We start from the raw sequence: 12,287 nt of genomic DNA on the forward strand, positions 1-12,287 counted from the left end.
AGTCTCCCTAGTAGCTGGAACTATAGGTGCACACTACCACACCAGACTAATTTTTGTACTTTTAAACAGAGACAGGGTTTTGCCATGTTGCACAGGCTGGTCTTGTACCCCAGGCCTGAGTTCTGTTTCTAAGCAGTACAACTTGTGTGATTTCATGGGGGATTCGCATCAAGAACCATTTTTTTTGGTTTGTTTTTTGAGATAGAGTCTCACTCTGCTGTCCAGGTTGGAGTGCAGTGGCATGATCTTGGTTCACTGCAACCTCCGCCTCCTGGGTTCAAGCAATTCTGCCTTTGCCTCCCAAGTAGCTGGGATTACAGTCACAAGTGCACCACCCCACCTGGGTAATTTTTTGTATTTTTAGTGGAGTTGGGGTTTCACCATGTTGACCAGACTGGTCTCGAACTCCTGACCTTAAGTGATCTGTCAGCCTTGGCCTCCCAGTGTTGGGATTACAGATTACAGGCATGAGCCACTGTGCCCCCAACCTGTTTTTTTTTTTTTTTTGAGGCAGTCTTGCTCTGTTGCCCAGGCTGGAGTGTGCAGTGGCACAATCATGGCTCACTGCAACTTCTGGCCTCCCGGGTTCAAGTGATCCTTCTGCCTGAGCCTCCCAAGTAGCTGGGATTACAAGTGCGCACCACCATGCCTAGCTAGTTTTTGTGTTTTTAGTAGAGACAGGGTTTCACCATTTTGGCCAGAACTCCTGACCTCAGGTGATCCATCTGCCTGAGCCTCCCAAAGTTCTGAGATTACAGGTGTGAGCCACTATGTCTGGCTTTTATCTTTACATAAACCAGAGAGGATGAAAGCTCCAAGGACGTTCCCTACCTCTCACATAGGCGTGCCATGACTCTTATGTGAGATGAGTCTTACTTGAGTTAGTCTCACTCCATGGCCCAGGCTGGAGTTGTGATCACAGCTCACTGCAGCCTCAACCTTCTGGGCTCAAGCGATCCCAGGAGCTGTGGGTTATTAAGTGAACTGCACTGTGCTGAAGGTGCAGGACTGGAGGCTGGGTGCTGGGGCCTACCCTTTCACTCCTGGCATCCGGAAGCCAGGCCCCCTTGGTGACTGCCCTGTGGCTGCTTCACCCCAGGCACCCCTTCAGATGTTAACTGGGGCTTTTGTTTATTTGTAACTGCTCAAGGCAGCAACGAATCCCTGGCCACAGGACAGTGGACGCAAGGGCTCCTAGCTGAGGGTCAGAGGGAGCTTGCTCTAGAACTCTGTTCAGTCATAGGGAGAGACAGCTCGAGCACAGGCAGCATGTCCGCCTCCAGGCCTCACCCCTTGCTGCCCCTGTGCAGTCTGGGCTTTGTCCTTCACCTGCTGTTCTGCCACGTGCACCTGTCCACAAAGCAGTGACTCTGGAGTGGCCACAGGGCTGACAAGTGGGGCAGAGGCAGAAGAGGGACCCAAGGACCGCCAGGCTGGGGAAGGAGGGTCCATACTGTTAATTAGGACCCCGTCTTCCCATCAGCAGAAGACAGTGGTATCTTGGGGACAAGTTATCAAACCCCCAGACTGAGCAGATGCCAGACAACAGGTCAGTGCACAGGAAGGACACACCGGGGGCAGGCAGTTGCTTCAGGCGCTTTTATTAGGTTCCACTGCAGGGCTGCGGTCAATGTAATGCGAATCCAAGCCCAGTGATGCACACCTGTAAGCCAAAGCAGAGCCGAAGCGAGAGCACCTGTGTTCCAGGGGCAGCCTGGTTGGAGGTGGCCAGGGCCAGGAGCCTGGCAGCCGCACCTGGGCAGCTGTGCGCCCAGTCACCCCCACTTGGTTATGCTGCTGGTAGCATAAGAGGGTGTGTCCATACCAAGGGCAGGTGAGGAGGCAAGGTGGGGCTGAGACCTCCCTCCCACAAGAGGAGGTGGCTGAGCCTCCCAGGGCCTGGACTCTCACAGCAGGACTCATCCCGAAGCCTGTAGGCTTAGCTCGGACTCTCTCTGGACAATAAAATAAAGTGCATTACTGAACAAAGAGTAACTCAAAACCAGAAGCAGACAAATTGCCAACTCTTTTTCTTTAGCTAAAAGACAAAAGAAAACATGAATGATGTAGATGCCAGAACTTGAGAGTAAGGGAAACACTGGTGAAAGTTAAAGGACGCTGGAAGAGCGTGGCGGAGGACGAGCGCGTGGGAGAGGAACCGGCGATGAGGCGCGGCCGACATCCGTGCTGTCCAGCCCCCGCCCACTGGTGCAGAAGGCCTTGGACTCACAGGGAAGCAACACAGGGAGCCTCGGCCCCCTAGCTCACAGCCGACCTCAGGGGATCAGAGGAGACAGCAGAGGACAAAGCTTCAGCCGTGACAGCTGTCAGGAGGGCGGGCAGACAGCCAGCAGCAGGCGAACTGGGAGTTGCACCTGCCGCAGTCCGCTTCCGCCCAGCTCCCCTCCACCCCTCCTAACCCTCCAGGACAGCTCTGCCGTGACCATACCCAACCCAACCGGCCCCTGGTCCCAAGAGCAGATGAGCTGCCTAGGACTTCTACTTGGTGTCCCATGCCAGGCGGACCTGGAGGTGCCAGCCACGGCCCTGGCTACGTGAGAAGCCAATAGGCAAGCATTTTCTGTCCACAGTGCCGAGAATGAGGGAGAGTGACATGTGCTTACCCCCCAGGATGGACACAGAAGTCCCTAAGCACAATCTGTGGCTGGGCTGGCCTCTCCCACGGGTGCAGTGCAGCCCAGATGTGGCCATCATTAAGGCAAAGCAGCATCAAGATGCCCCCCACTCCCCGGGTGAGAGCCGTGCCCTGGCCCCCACCACAGAGGAAACCAGAGCCCACAGAGCACACTCGAAGGACCCCACCAGGTGCTGTTCCAGATCGCCCAGAATTCTCCATCGGTACACTATCAACTGCCCATTGCCTCAGAGAGGTCCCAAATGGCCCTCACAAGAGGCAAAGCTCCTGATGCCCTCAGATAGGCGGTGCAGTGGGGTGAAGCAGCATGTCGGGGAGGGCCGGAGCATCGGTGTGGCGACCCAGCTCTCCCACCCAGGCCGTTGCAGGGCAGCCTCAGGGCAGGCCTGTCACTGCCCCTGCTCAGCCTGCAGTGTCTACAGCTGCTGCAGCTGTGTGGCTTGGTAGAAAAGTCTCAGGCACTGAGGTTTACTTCAAAGGAGAACTGACTGGTGCCCCTGTCCACACTCACCACCCTGGACACACCCTTGGGGGCTTCACTAAAGGAGGGAAGGATGTGGAAACTAGTCTCTCTCACTCCCCTTTTGTGCAGTTTTTATCTTAAAAATAAATAAATAAAAGTGTTCTGGGCAGGAATTACTGGTAACTCTTATTATAACCAATGCAGACTTTAAAATCCCACCTGGACGCTGGCAAGAGGAGGAGGCGGGCGGCGGACCGACCTGCAGGGGGCGCTGCGTCCCGGCCAGACACCAGCTGCCGAAGAGACTGACCCTCACAGGCAGAGTGTCCGCCACCAAGCAGTCAGACAAGGGAACCAAGAACTCCCAACCGGAAAAACGCGGGGGGCGGGGAGGTCAAACAAAAAGCATCGAAGAGAAGGAAAAGGCTGGGTGACAGCAGCTGCCCCTCCCTGTGCTCCCAATTCCAGGTGCCGTGTAGAGGTGAGCGGTCCTTCCAACACTGGGGGGCTTGTCAACGGGGCTAGGCGTGTCTGGCCGCTCTGTGTTTCCAGTCTGGAGATGCATTCGGCCTACAGTGCTGGCGCCGGCTCTCCAGGAAGGAACGTGCTGAGAAGCTTCAGTGGGTCAGGGAACCCAGGGCAGCCAGCCTCCTGCCCCTCCAGGACTGCCCACTTTGGGGCAGTTACAAGGAACACACTGAGCGATACTTGTGACTTCAGGAAGGGCTGGGCTGGGCCCGGTACCACCGAGCAGAGGGCTGGCGCCCTAGGTCCTGGGGAGGCTGCACATCTCGCAGTGGCCCGTGCCTGGCTGGTTCATGAAGGTGCAATGCTGACAGGCCCACATGGCTGCAGTGGCCGTGTGTGTGGAGCCCCCGACGGCTCCGTACTCCTGGAGGCCTGGGAGCTGCACACCAACTGTGCCTGCAGGGCAGGAGAGACACAAGCACTCATCATTTCTGGCCCACCAAAGACCTCCAGAGTGTGGGCAGGGGCCAGAAGCTGGCAGCTGCAAGCTCCTCAGCCCCTGCCCCCACCCCCCACCCCACGCTGCCCCCACAGCACTCCCACCACAGCCATGCTCTGAAGGGTTTAACAGCCTTGCTGCCTGGCTGCCTTGGTAGTTGCAGCAGGCTCAGAGAAATGCCTCTTGCACCATGGGGAGTGACAGGGAGCCTGTGCTTGCTGATTCCTTTTTGTTGCAGAGGGTGCTTCTCTGTGTGGATATCCTAACTCCCTGGGGGATGTGCATTTGGGTTGTTTCATTTTTGTTTCTGTTTGTTTTTTGAGATAGACTCTCACTCTGTTGCCTAGGCTGGAGTACAGTGGTGCGATTGTGGCTCACTGCAACCGCCGCCTCCCGTGTTCAACCAGTTCTCCTGCATTAGCCTCCCGAGTAACTAGGATTACAGGTATAAGCAACAATGCCTGGCTAATTTTATGTATTTTTAGTAGAGATGGGGTTTCATCATGTTGGAGACCAGGCTGGTCTCGAACTCCCGACCTCAGGTGATCCGCCTGCCTTGGCCTCGCAGAGTGCTAGGATTACAGGTGTGAGCCACCAAGCCCAGCCTCCAGTTTTGAGCTAATACGAACAAAGCTGCCAGGAACATTCTTGTAGGATTTCTTCGTGGACCTGTGTTTTTCTCTTGGATAAAAACATAAGAGTGAGGTTGGGTGCAATGGCTCCTGCCTATAATCCCAGCACTTTGAAAGGCTGAGGTAGGCAGATCACTTGACATCAGGAGGTCCAGACCAGCCTAGCCAACACAGCAAAACCCAGTCTCCACTAAAAATACAAAAATTAGCCAAGCATGGTGGTATGCACCTGAGTAGCAGTCCCAGCTACTCAGGAGGCTGAGTCAGGAGAATCCCCTTGAATCTGGGAGGTAGAGATTGCAGTGAGCCAAGACAGTGCCACTTCACTCCAGCCTGGACAACAGAGCAAGACTCCATCTCAAAAACAAAAAATAAGGCTGGGTGCAGTGGCTCACACCTATAATCCCAGCACACTGGAAGGCCAAGGTAGCAGATCACCTGGGGTCAGTTCAAGAGCAGCCTGACCAACATGGTGAAACCTTGTCTCCACTGATAAGAAAAAAATTAGCTGGAAGTGGTGGTGCACACCTGCAATCCCAGGAGACTGAGGCATGAGAATTGCTTGAACCCGGGAGACGCAAGTTGCAATGAGCCTAGATCATGCCACTGTTCTCCAGCCTGGGCGACAGAGTGAGAGTCTATCTCAAAACAAACAAAAAACCACCTCGGAATGAGTCTGCTGGCCCACAAAGTGATGACCTGTGTACTGCACCTTCTAAGACCCTGGCACACAGTTCTCTCGAGGGGTGGCATGTTCTTGCCTCTCAGGGTGAGAGTGTTCTAGCTGCTTCACATCTTCGTGTACACTTGACACTGTCGCGTTTTTTTCATTTTGGTCACACCAATGAATGTGTCATGGTTTCTCGTAAGTTTGCATTTCCCTGACGATGAATGATAATGACTGTTCCTGCATCTCCTTTTGTTTTTTATTTTTTGAGACAGAGTCTCACTCTGTTGCCCAGACTGGAATGCTGTGGCACAATCTTGGCTCACTACAACCTCTGCCTCCTGGGTTCAAATGATACTCCTGCTTCAGCCTCCTGAGTAGCTGGGACTACAGGTATGTGCCACCACGCCTGGCTAGTTTTTGTATTTTTAGTTGAGACGGGGTTTCACCATGCTGGCCAGGCTGGTCTCGAACTCCAGACCTCAGGTGATCCACCCATCTTGACCTCCAGAAGTGTGCGATCACAGACGTGAGCCACCGTACTCAGCCTCCATCTCCTTTTGCAAAACGTTTTCACCCTCTGCCCAGCTTCTTCTTATGCTCTTTCTGTTTGCCTGTCAACAGGTGGAGTTCTTTTAAAGTTGTAGCTAGAAGTCACGTCATGTGCGTGTACTGCAGCGTCCCCCATCTGGGCCTTTTCATATTTCTAACAGTGCCCTCTGGTGAGCATAAGTGTTTCGTTTCGATAAATTTATCAATTTACCAAATTTTTTTATGTCACTCTTTCTATGTTCAACCCCAAAGTCCTGCAAGCTACCTAAAATAATCTTTGTGTACCCCAAGACCCTGAATACAACTAATAACTGTTTTATATTTTTAAAGACAGGGTATCACCCTGTCATTCAGGTTGGAGTGGTACAATCATGGCTCACTTTAACTTCGATCTCCTGGACTCATGGGATCCTCCCGTTTCAGCCTCCCCAGGAGCTGGGATTACAAGTGTGGACCACCCACAATGCTCAGCTAATTCTTTTTTTTTCAGTTTTTTTTTTAATACAGATGGGGCTTCACAATGTTGTGTAGGCTGGTCTCGAACTTCTGGGATCCAGTACCCTCCAGTTTTGGCCTTCTAGAGTGTGAGGATTACAGGTATGAGACATCGTGCCTGGCCTGCTTCGCAGTTTTACCTTTTACCATTAGGCCTATAACCCATCCTGAGCTGATTTTAGTGTCTGGTGTATACAAGCCTATAATCCCAGCACTTTGGGAGGCCGAGTCCAGATCACTTGAGGTCAGGAGTTCGAGACCAGCCTGGCCAACATGGAAAAACCCTGTCTCTACTAAAAATTAAAAAAGTGGCTGGGAATGGTGGTGGGCACCTGTAATTCCAGCTACTTAGGAGGCTGTGGCAAGAGAATTGCTTGAACCCGGGAGGCGGAGACTGCAGTGAGCCGAGATCACGGCAGTATACTCCAGCCTGGGTGACAGAATGAGACTCTGTCTCAAACAAACAAACAAACCCATGAAAAAATGCCCAACATCATTAGTCATCAGAGATGGAAACTGAAACTACAGTGAGATACCATCTTACACCAGTCAGAACTGCCTATTATTAAAGAGTTGGCTGGGCATGGTGGCTTACCCCTGCAATCCCAGCACTCAGGTGGAAGGATTGCTTGAGCCCAAGAGTTCAAGACCAGCCTAGGCAACACAGTGAGACCTCATCTCTACAAAAATTTTAAAAATTAGCCAGGCATAGTGGCACATGCTTTTGTCCCAGCTGCTTGGGAGGATTGCTTGAGCCTGGGGAGGTTAAGCTGAGACTGACCTCAAGTGCCACTGCACTTCAGCCTGGGTGACAGAATGAGACCATGTCTCAAAAAACTAAAAATAAAAAAAAGGTCAGGTGTAGTGGCTCACATCTGTAATCTTGGTACTTTGGGAGATAGAGCAGGAAGATCACTTGAGCCTAGGCATGAGACCAGCCTGGGCAACAGGGCAAGACTCCATCTCTTTAAAAAAAAAAAAAAAAAAAGGCAAGAAAATAAAACAAACATTAGTTGGATACAGTGGCTCATGCTTATAGTCCTAGCTACTCAGAAGGCTGAAGCAGGAGAATCACTTGAGCCCAAGGATTCAAGGATACAGTGAGCTATGACTACTCCACTGCACTCCAGTCTAGGCAACAGAGTGAAACCCTGTCTCTAAAAAAGAAACAAACAAGAATTTAAAAAGACTGGTATCATTGTTAGAATTGCATAAAAGGGCTGGGTGCAGTGGCTGACAGGTATCATCTCAGGGCTTTGGGAGGCTGAGGTGGGAGGACTGCTTGAGGCCAGAAGTTTGAGAGTAGCCTGGGCAACACAGTGAGAGCTCATTGCTACAAAAAATTTAAAGATGTTGCAGCCATGAAAAGGAATGAAATGATGCCCTAGGCAGGAACACAGATCCAAGCTGAAGGCTGTTATTCTAAGAAAATTAATGCAGGAACAGCAAATCAAATGCTCTATGTTTTCGTTTATAAGCAGGAGCTAAACAATGAGTACTCATATACATAAAGATGGCAATGCCAGGTACAGCAGCCTGCAATCCCAGCTACTTGAGAGGCTGAGGGAGGTGCGTTCCTTGAACATGGGAGGCAGAGGTTTCAGTGAGCCAAGATCGTGCCGCTGCACTCCATCCCGAGCAAAGAGCGAGGCTCCATCTCAAAAAAAAGGGCTGAAAAACTATTAGGTACTATGCTTAGTACCAGGGTGAAGGGATCACTCATACCCCAAACCTCAGCATCAGGCAATAAACCCAGGTAACACACCTGCACATGTACCCTGTGAATCTAAAATCAAAGTTAAAATTATTTTTAAAACATAAAAACAACAACAAAAACCCCAAGAATTAGCCGGGTGTGGTGTTGCCAGCCCACGGTCCCAGCTAGTCAGAAGGCTGAAGCAGAAAGTTCCGTTGAGCCTGGAGGTTGAGGCTGTAGTGAGCTATGGTCGTGCCACTGCACTCCAGCCTGGGCAAGAGTGAGACCCTGTCTCTAGAACAATAAATACAATAAACAGAGAATCGTATGACAAGAAAACCTGGGCCGGGTGCGGTGGCTCACGCCTGTCATCTCAGCACTTTGGAAGGCGGAGGCCGGTGGATCACAAGGTCAGGAGTTCGAGACCAGCCTGGTCAACATGGTGAAACCCTGTCTATACTAAAAATATAAAAATCAGCCCGGCATGGCGGTGGGCGCCTGTAATCCCAGCTACTCAGGAGGCTGAGGCAGAAGAGTCACTTGAACCTGGGAGGTAGAGGTTGCGGTGAGCCGAGATCGTGCCACTGCACTCCAGCCTGGGTGACAGAGCAAGACTGTGTCTCAGAAAAAAAAGGAAAAAAAAAGGTTTGGTTCTATTAAAAAAAAAGACAGGCTGGGCGCGGTGGCTCAAGCCTGTAATCCCAGCACTTTGGGAGGCCGAGGCAGGTGGATCACGAGGTCAAGAGATCGAGACCATCCTGGTCAGCATGATGAAACCCCGTCTCTACTAAAAATAGAAAACATTAGCTGGGCATGGTGGCACGTGCCTATAATCCCAACTACTCAGGAGGCTGAGGCAGGAGAATTGCCTGAACCCAGGAGGCGGAGGTTGTGGTGAGCCGAGATCGCGCCATTGCACTCCAGCCTGGGTAACAAGAGCGAAACTCCGTCTCAAAAAAAAAAAAAAAAATCTTAAAAAAAAAAAAAAAGACAGAGAAAATGGCATAAACGTGTTTTAATATATTTTCCCGGCTGGTGAACAGAGGGATTCTCGTGTTTGTCCAAGGCTGTAACAGCTCTCTGGCACTTTGTTTTGTTTTTTTTGAGACGGAGTTTTTTGCTCTTGTTACCCAGGCTGGAGTGCAATGGCGCGATCTCGGCTCACCGCCACCTCCGCCTCCTGGGTTCAGGCAATTCTCCTGCCTCAGCCTCCCGAGTAGCTGGGACTACAGGCATGCGCCACCATGCCCAGCTAATTTTTTTTATTTTTAGTAGAGACGGGGTTTCACCTTGTTGACCAGGATGGTCTCGATCTCTTGACCTCATGATCCACCCGCCTCAGCCTCCCAAAGTGCTGGGATTATAGGCGTGAGCCACCGCGCCCGACTAGCTCTCTGGCACTTTGATGCTCTCAGCTGGATGGACTCAGAGCAAAAGTTCTCAAGGGTGGGAACTGTTCAGGCCTGGGTAACTGAGGCTCCTGGAGACACGAAATGCCCGTAGCCCGTTCTGCAGCATCCATGGGAAGAACATGGATGCTGTGGGTTTCTCCTCTTTACAGCAAGAAAGCTCTAACTCAGCACTAAAGGGAAAGTCTCAAGGAGACGAAAAGGCACCCCTTCCAGCACTTCCATAAAGTTTCGGTTTCTCTAAGACAATGATGTTCAAAGTGCTCCCAGGATGTTTGGAGATGAGCGACTCTGACGTATAGATTTATACAATTGATGGGGCTATGGACCTAAGAGGTACGGCCTGGACAACAGGTATGTCACATCAGTGGAAACGGCCATATGCCCGGCAGGGAGGTCGAGTCTGTACTCCTCTCATCATCCACGGCACCTGCCCGGATGCAGCTGGGGTACAGAATCCAGGGCATGGCAGGCAGTGGGGGCCTGTGTGGAGCGGGCGCCAGGGCGGCGGGAGGTACTCACTGCACAGCTGCTCGACGGTGGCCCACTGCTCAGACCTCCTCCACGTCTGAGCGAGCTCCTCATTTCTGGTCCGAACGGCCTCCAGCAGCAAGCCGATGCTGTCCTGCAAGAAGCCGAGAGGAAGGCTCCCCTCACTGTGCCTGAGGCGGGCAGCTTCCTCTGACAGGTTTCTTCTTCCCCAACACCAAGATGTATTTTTGAGGAAATTTAAAAAATCCTACAGGCTATCACTATAAAATGCAAATTGCCATGACTTACATCTGTAAACGCCAAGTGCTAAATTGAACTAAAATGTAATTTCTTCCCAAAAGCCCCTAGCAGGCATCTGTGACTCTGCCATGAGCTGACGGCACTCGACAGCCCAGAGGATAAGTGCTCATGCCTCTGAGGTGTCCTGGAGGCTGGGTAGAAGGGCAGGAGCCCTGGCTGTGAGGCGTGTCCCACCCCCACGTTTCATCCCTGCCACTTTCTCTTCTCCTTCATGTCTGGAAAAATGCACTCTATCCTAGCCTTCCAGGGTGAAAGTGCAGGGGATTCAAATAATGCATTAAGGCTGGGCACGGTGGCTCACGCCTGCAATCCCAGCACTTTGGGAGGCCAAGGCAGGGGGATCACCTGAGGTCCAGAGTTTGAGAACAGCCTGACCAACATGGAGAAACCCTGTCTCTACTAAAAATACAAAATTAGCTCAGCATGGTGGTGGGTGCCCGTAATCCCAGCTACTTGGAGGATGAGGCAGGAGAATTGCTTAAACCCAGGAGATGGTGAGGTTGCAGGAAGCCAAGATCATGCCAATGCACTCCAGTATGGGTGACGGGGCGAGGCTCCGTCTCAAAAAATAAAAAATAAATAATACATTAATATATGAGAAGTGAATCAAGCCTTCAGGGGCTCTCAGCACCTCCAGAGAATGTCTTCCAACAGTGGACTGCCAAAACAGTGCTGTTGACTGGCAGGGTGGCTCTGGTGTCCACACAGACGGGCAACAGCTGAACCTGAAGGTGGGAGGTGCAGCTCCCTGGGCTGACTGGGGAAGGCACAGGCAGCAGGAAGAGGTACCGGGTGCCTGATGTCAAATATCCGAGTGGGTGGTTTTGAGACAAAATGCAGACACAAAATAAACTAGTAAGAACAGCTAGAGGCTGCCTGACAAAGAAAAGCCCTGGGAGGGAGGAACCGCTGCATTCTGTCTCCTTCAGGGAAAGGTTCTGAGTCAGAAGCATAGCGGCTCAGGCCGGGTGCGATGGCTCACGCCTGTAATACCAGCACTTTGGGAGGCCAAGGCGGGTGGATCACGAGGTCAAGAGATCGAGACCATCCTGGTCAACATGGAGAAACCCCATCTCTACTAAAATTACAAAAAAATTAGCTGGGCATGGTGGCACGTGCCTGTAATCCCAGCTACTCAGGAGGCTGAGGTAGGAGAATTGCCTGAACCCAGGAGGCGGAGGTTGCGGTGAGCCGAGATCGCGCCATTGCACTCCAGCCTGGGCAACAAGAGCGAAACTTTGTCTCCAAAAAAAAAAGAAAAAAAGAAAAAAAAAAGATGCATAGCGGCTCAGAAATAACGTGCTCCTTTCTCTTTGGCATTTCCTGTCGGCTTGAGCAGAAAAGAAAACGCCAAAGTAGGACACGTGCTCACAGCACACGAGAGACACCACATGGGGGCTGCTGCCCACGGCCACCACAGTGGCTGCCCAGGGCGGCCCCTTCTGCAAAGCACTCGCCCTCTTTTCCCCTACAGCGTGTCTAAAAAATGCCAACTGTGCAGCTGTGAGCTCGGGGTCTGGAAGCTGGCCAAGCCTTCTGGGCCAAGGTAATAAAACCAGAGTTGAGTCGGGAGGAGGGGAGATATCAGTAAAAAGCAGAGGCTGTGACTCTGAAACTGTTAGGATAGGAATTTTTAAACTGTGCTACCTCTAATGCTAGAGGCAGAGCTAAATCACCTCTGCTTCCTGCTCAGTTCTAACAGATGAAACCTTACTTCCTCACAGAGGTATGGACACTTAATGAAAACGCTGAAGGTGAAAAAATTCATCTATCAACAAGCTCCTTGTGAAAAGCTGCTGCCTACACACTGACCACAGGACAAATGAGGAAGACAACCTGTGACCCCAAGCTTTGGCCCAGTTTCCCAACCACACACGCTCTGGTCTGTGAGGAAAGAAAGCGAGACACAGGTGTCTCTTTACGGGCAAAGTCCCCTCCACAGGGGGACTGCCATCCTG

The 12,287-nt window shown here is 51.8% G+C and overlaps 1 protein-coding gene across 4 annotated transcripts in view; it reads right to left on the bottom strand.

The window, feature by feature from the left end:
• Window positions 1-1,584: 1,584 nt before the first annotated feature.
• Window positions 1,585-12,287, bottom strand: part of NPLOC4 (NPL4 homolog, ubiquitin recognition factor) — a 77,170-nt gene continuing 66,467 nt past the window's right edge. For 3 of the 4 annotated variants that reach the window (XM_039476296.2, XM_074389056.1, XM_074389055.1), the window contains 2 exons: window positions 10,060-10,162; window positions 1,585-4,043 (listed from right to left, as the gene is read on the bottom strand). In XM_039476296.2, the coding sequence (XP_039332230.1) occupies window positions 3,886-4,043; window positions 10,060-10,162 (261 nt within the window). In that variant the 3' untranslated portion in view covers window positions 1,585-3,885. Of the gene's footprint in view, window positions 4,044-7,939; window positions 7,993-10,059; window positions 10,163-12,287 lie in introns of all 4 variants that reach the window. The other variant, XM_074389057.1, reaches the window with a different exon arrangement.

The sequence above is a fragment of the Saimiri boliviensis genome, chromosome 17, assembly GCF_048565385.1.
Source record: "Saimiri boliviensis isolate mSaiBol1 chromosome 17, mSaiBol1.pri, whole genome shotgun sequence".
NCBI lineage: Eukaryota > Metazoa > Chordata > Mammalia > Primates > Cebidae > Saimiri > Saimiri boliviensis.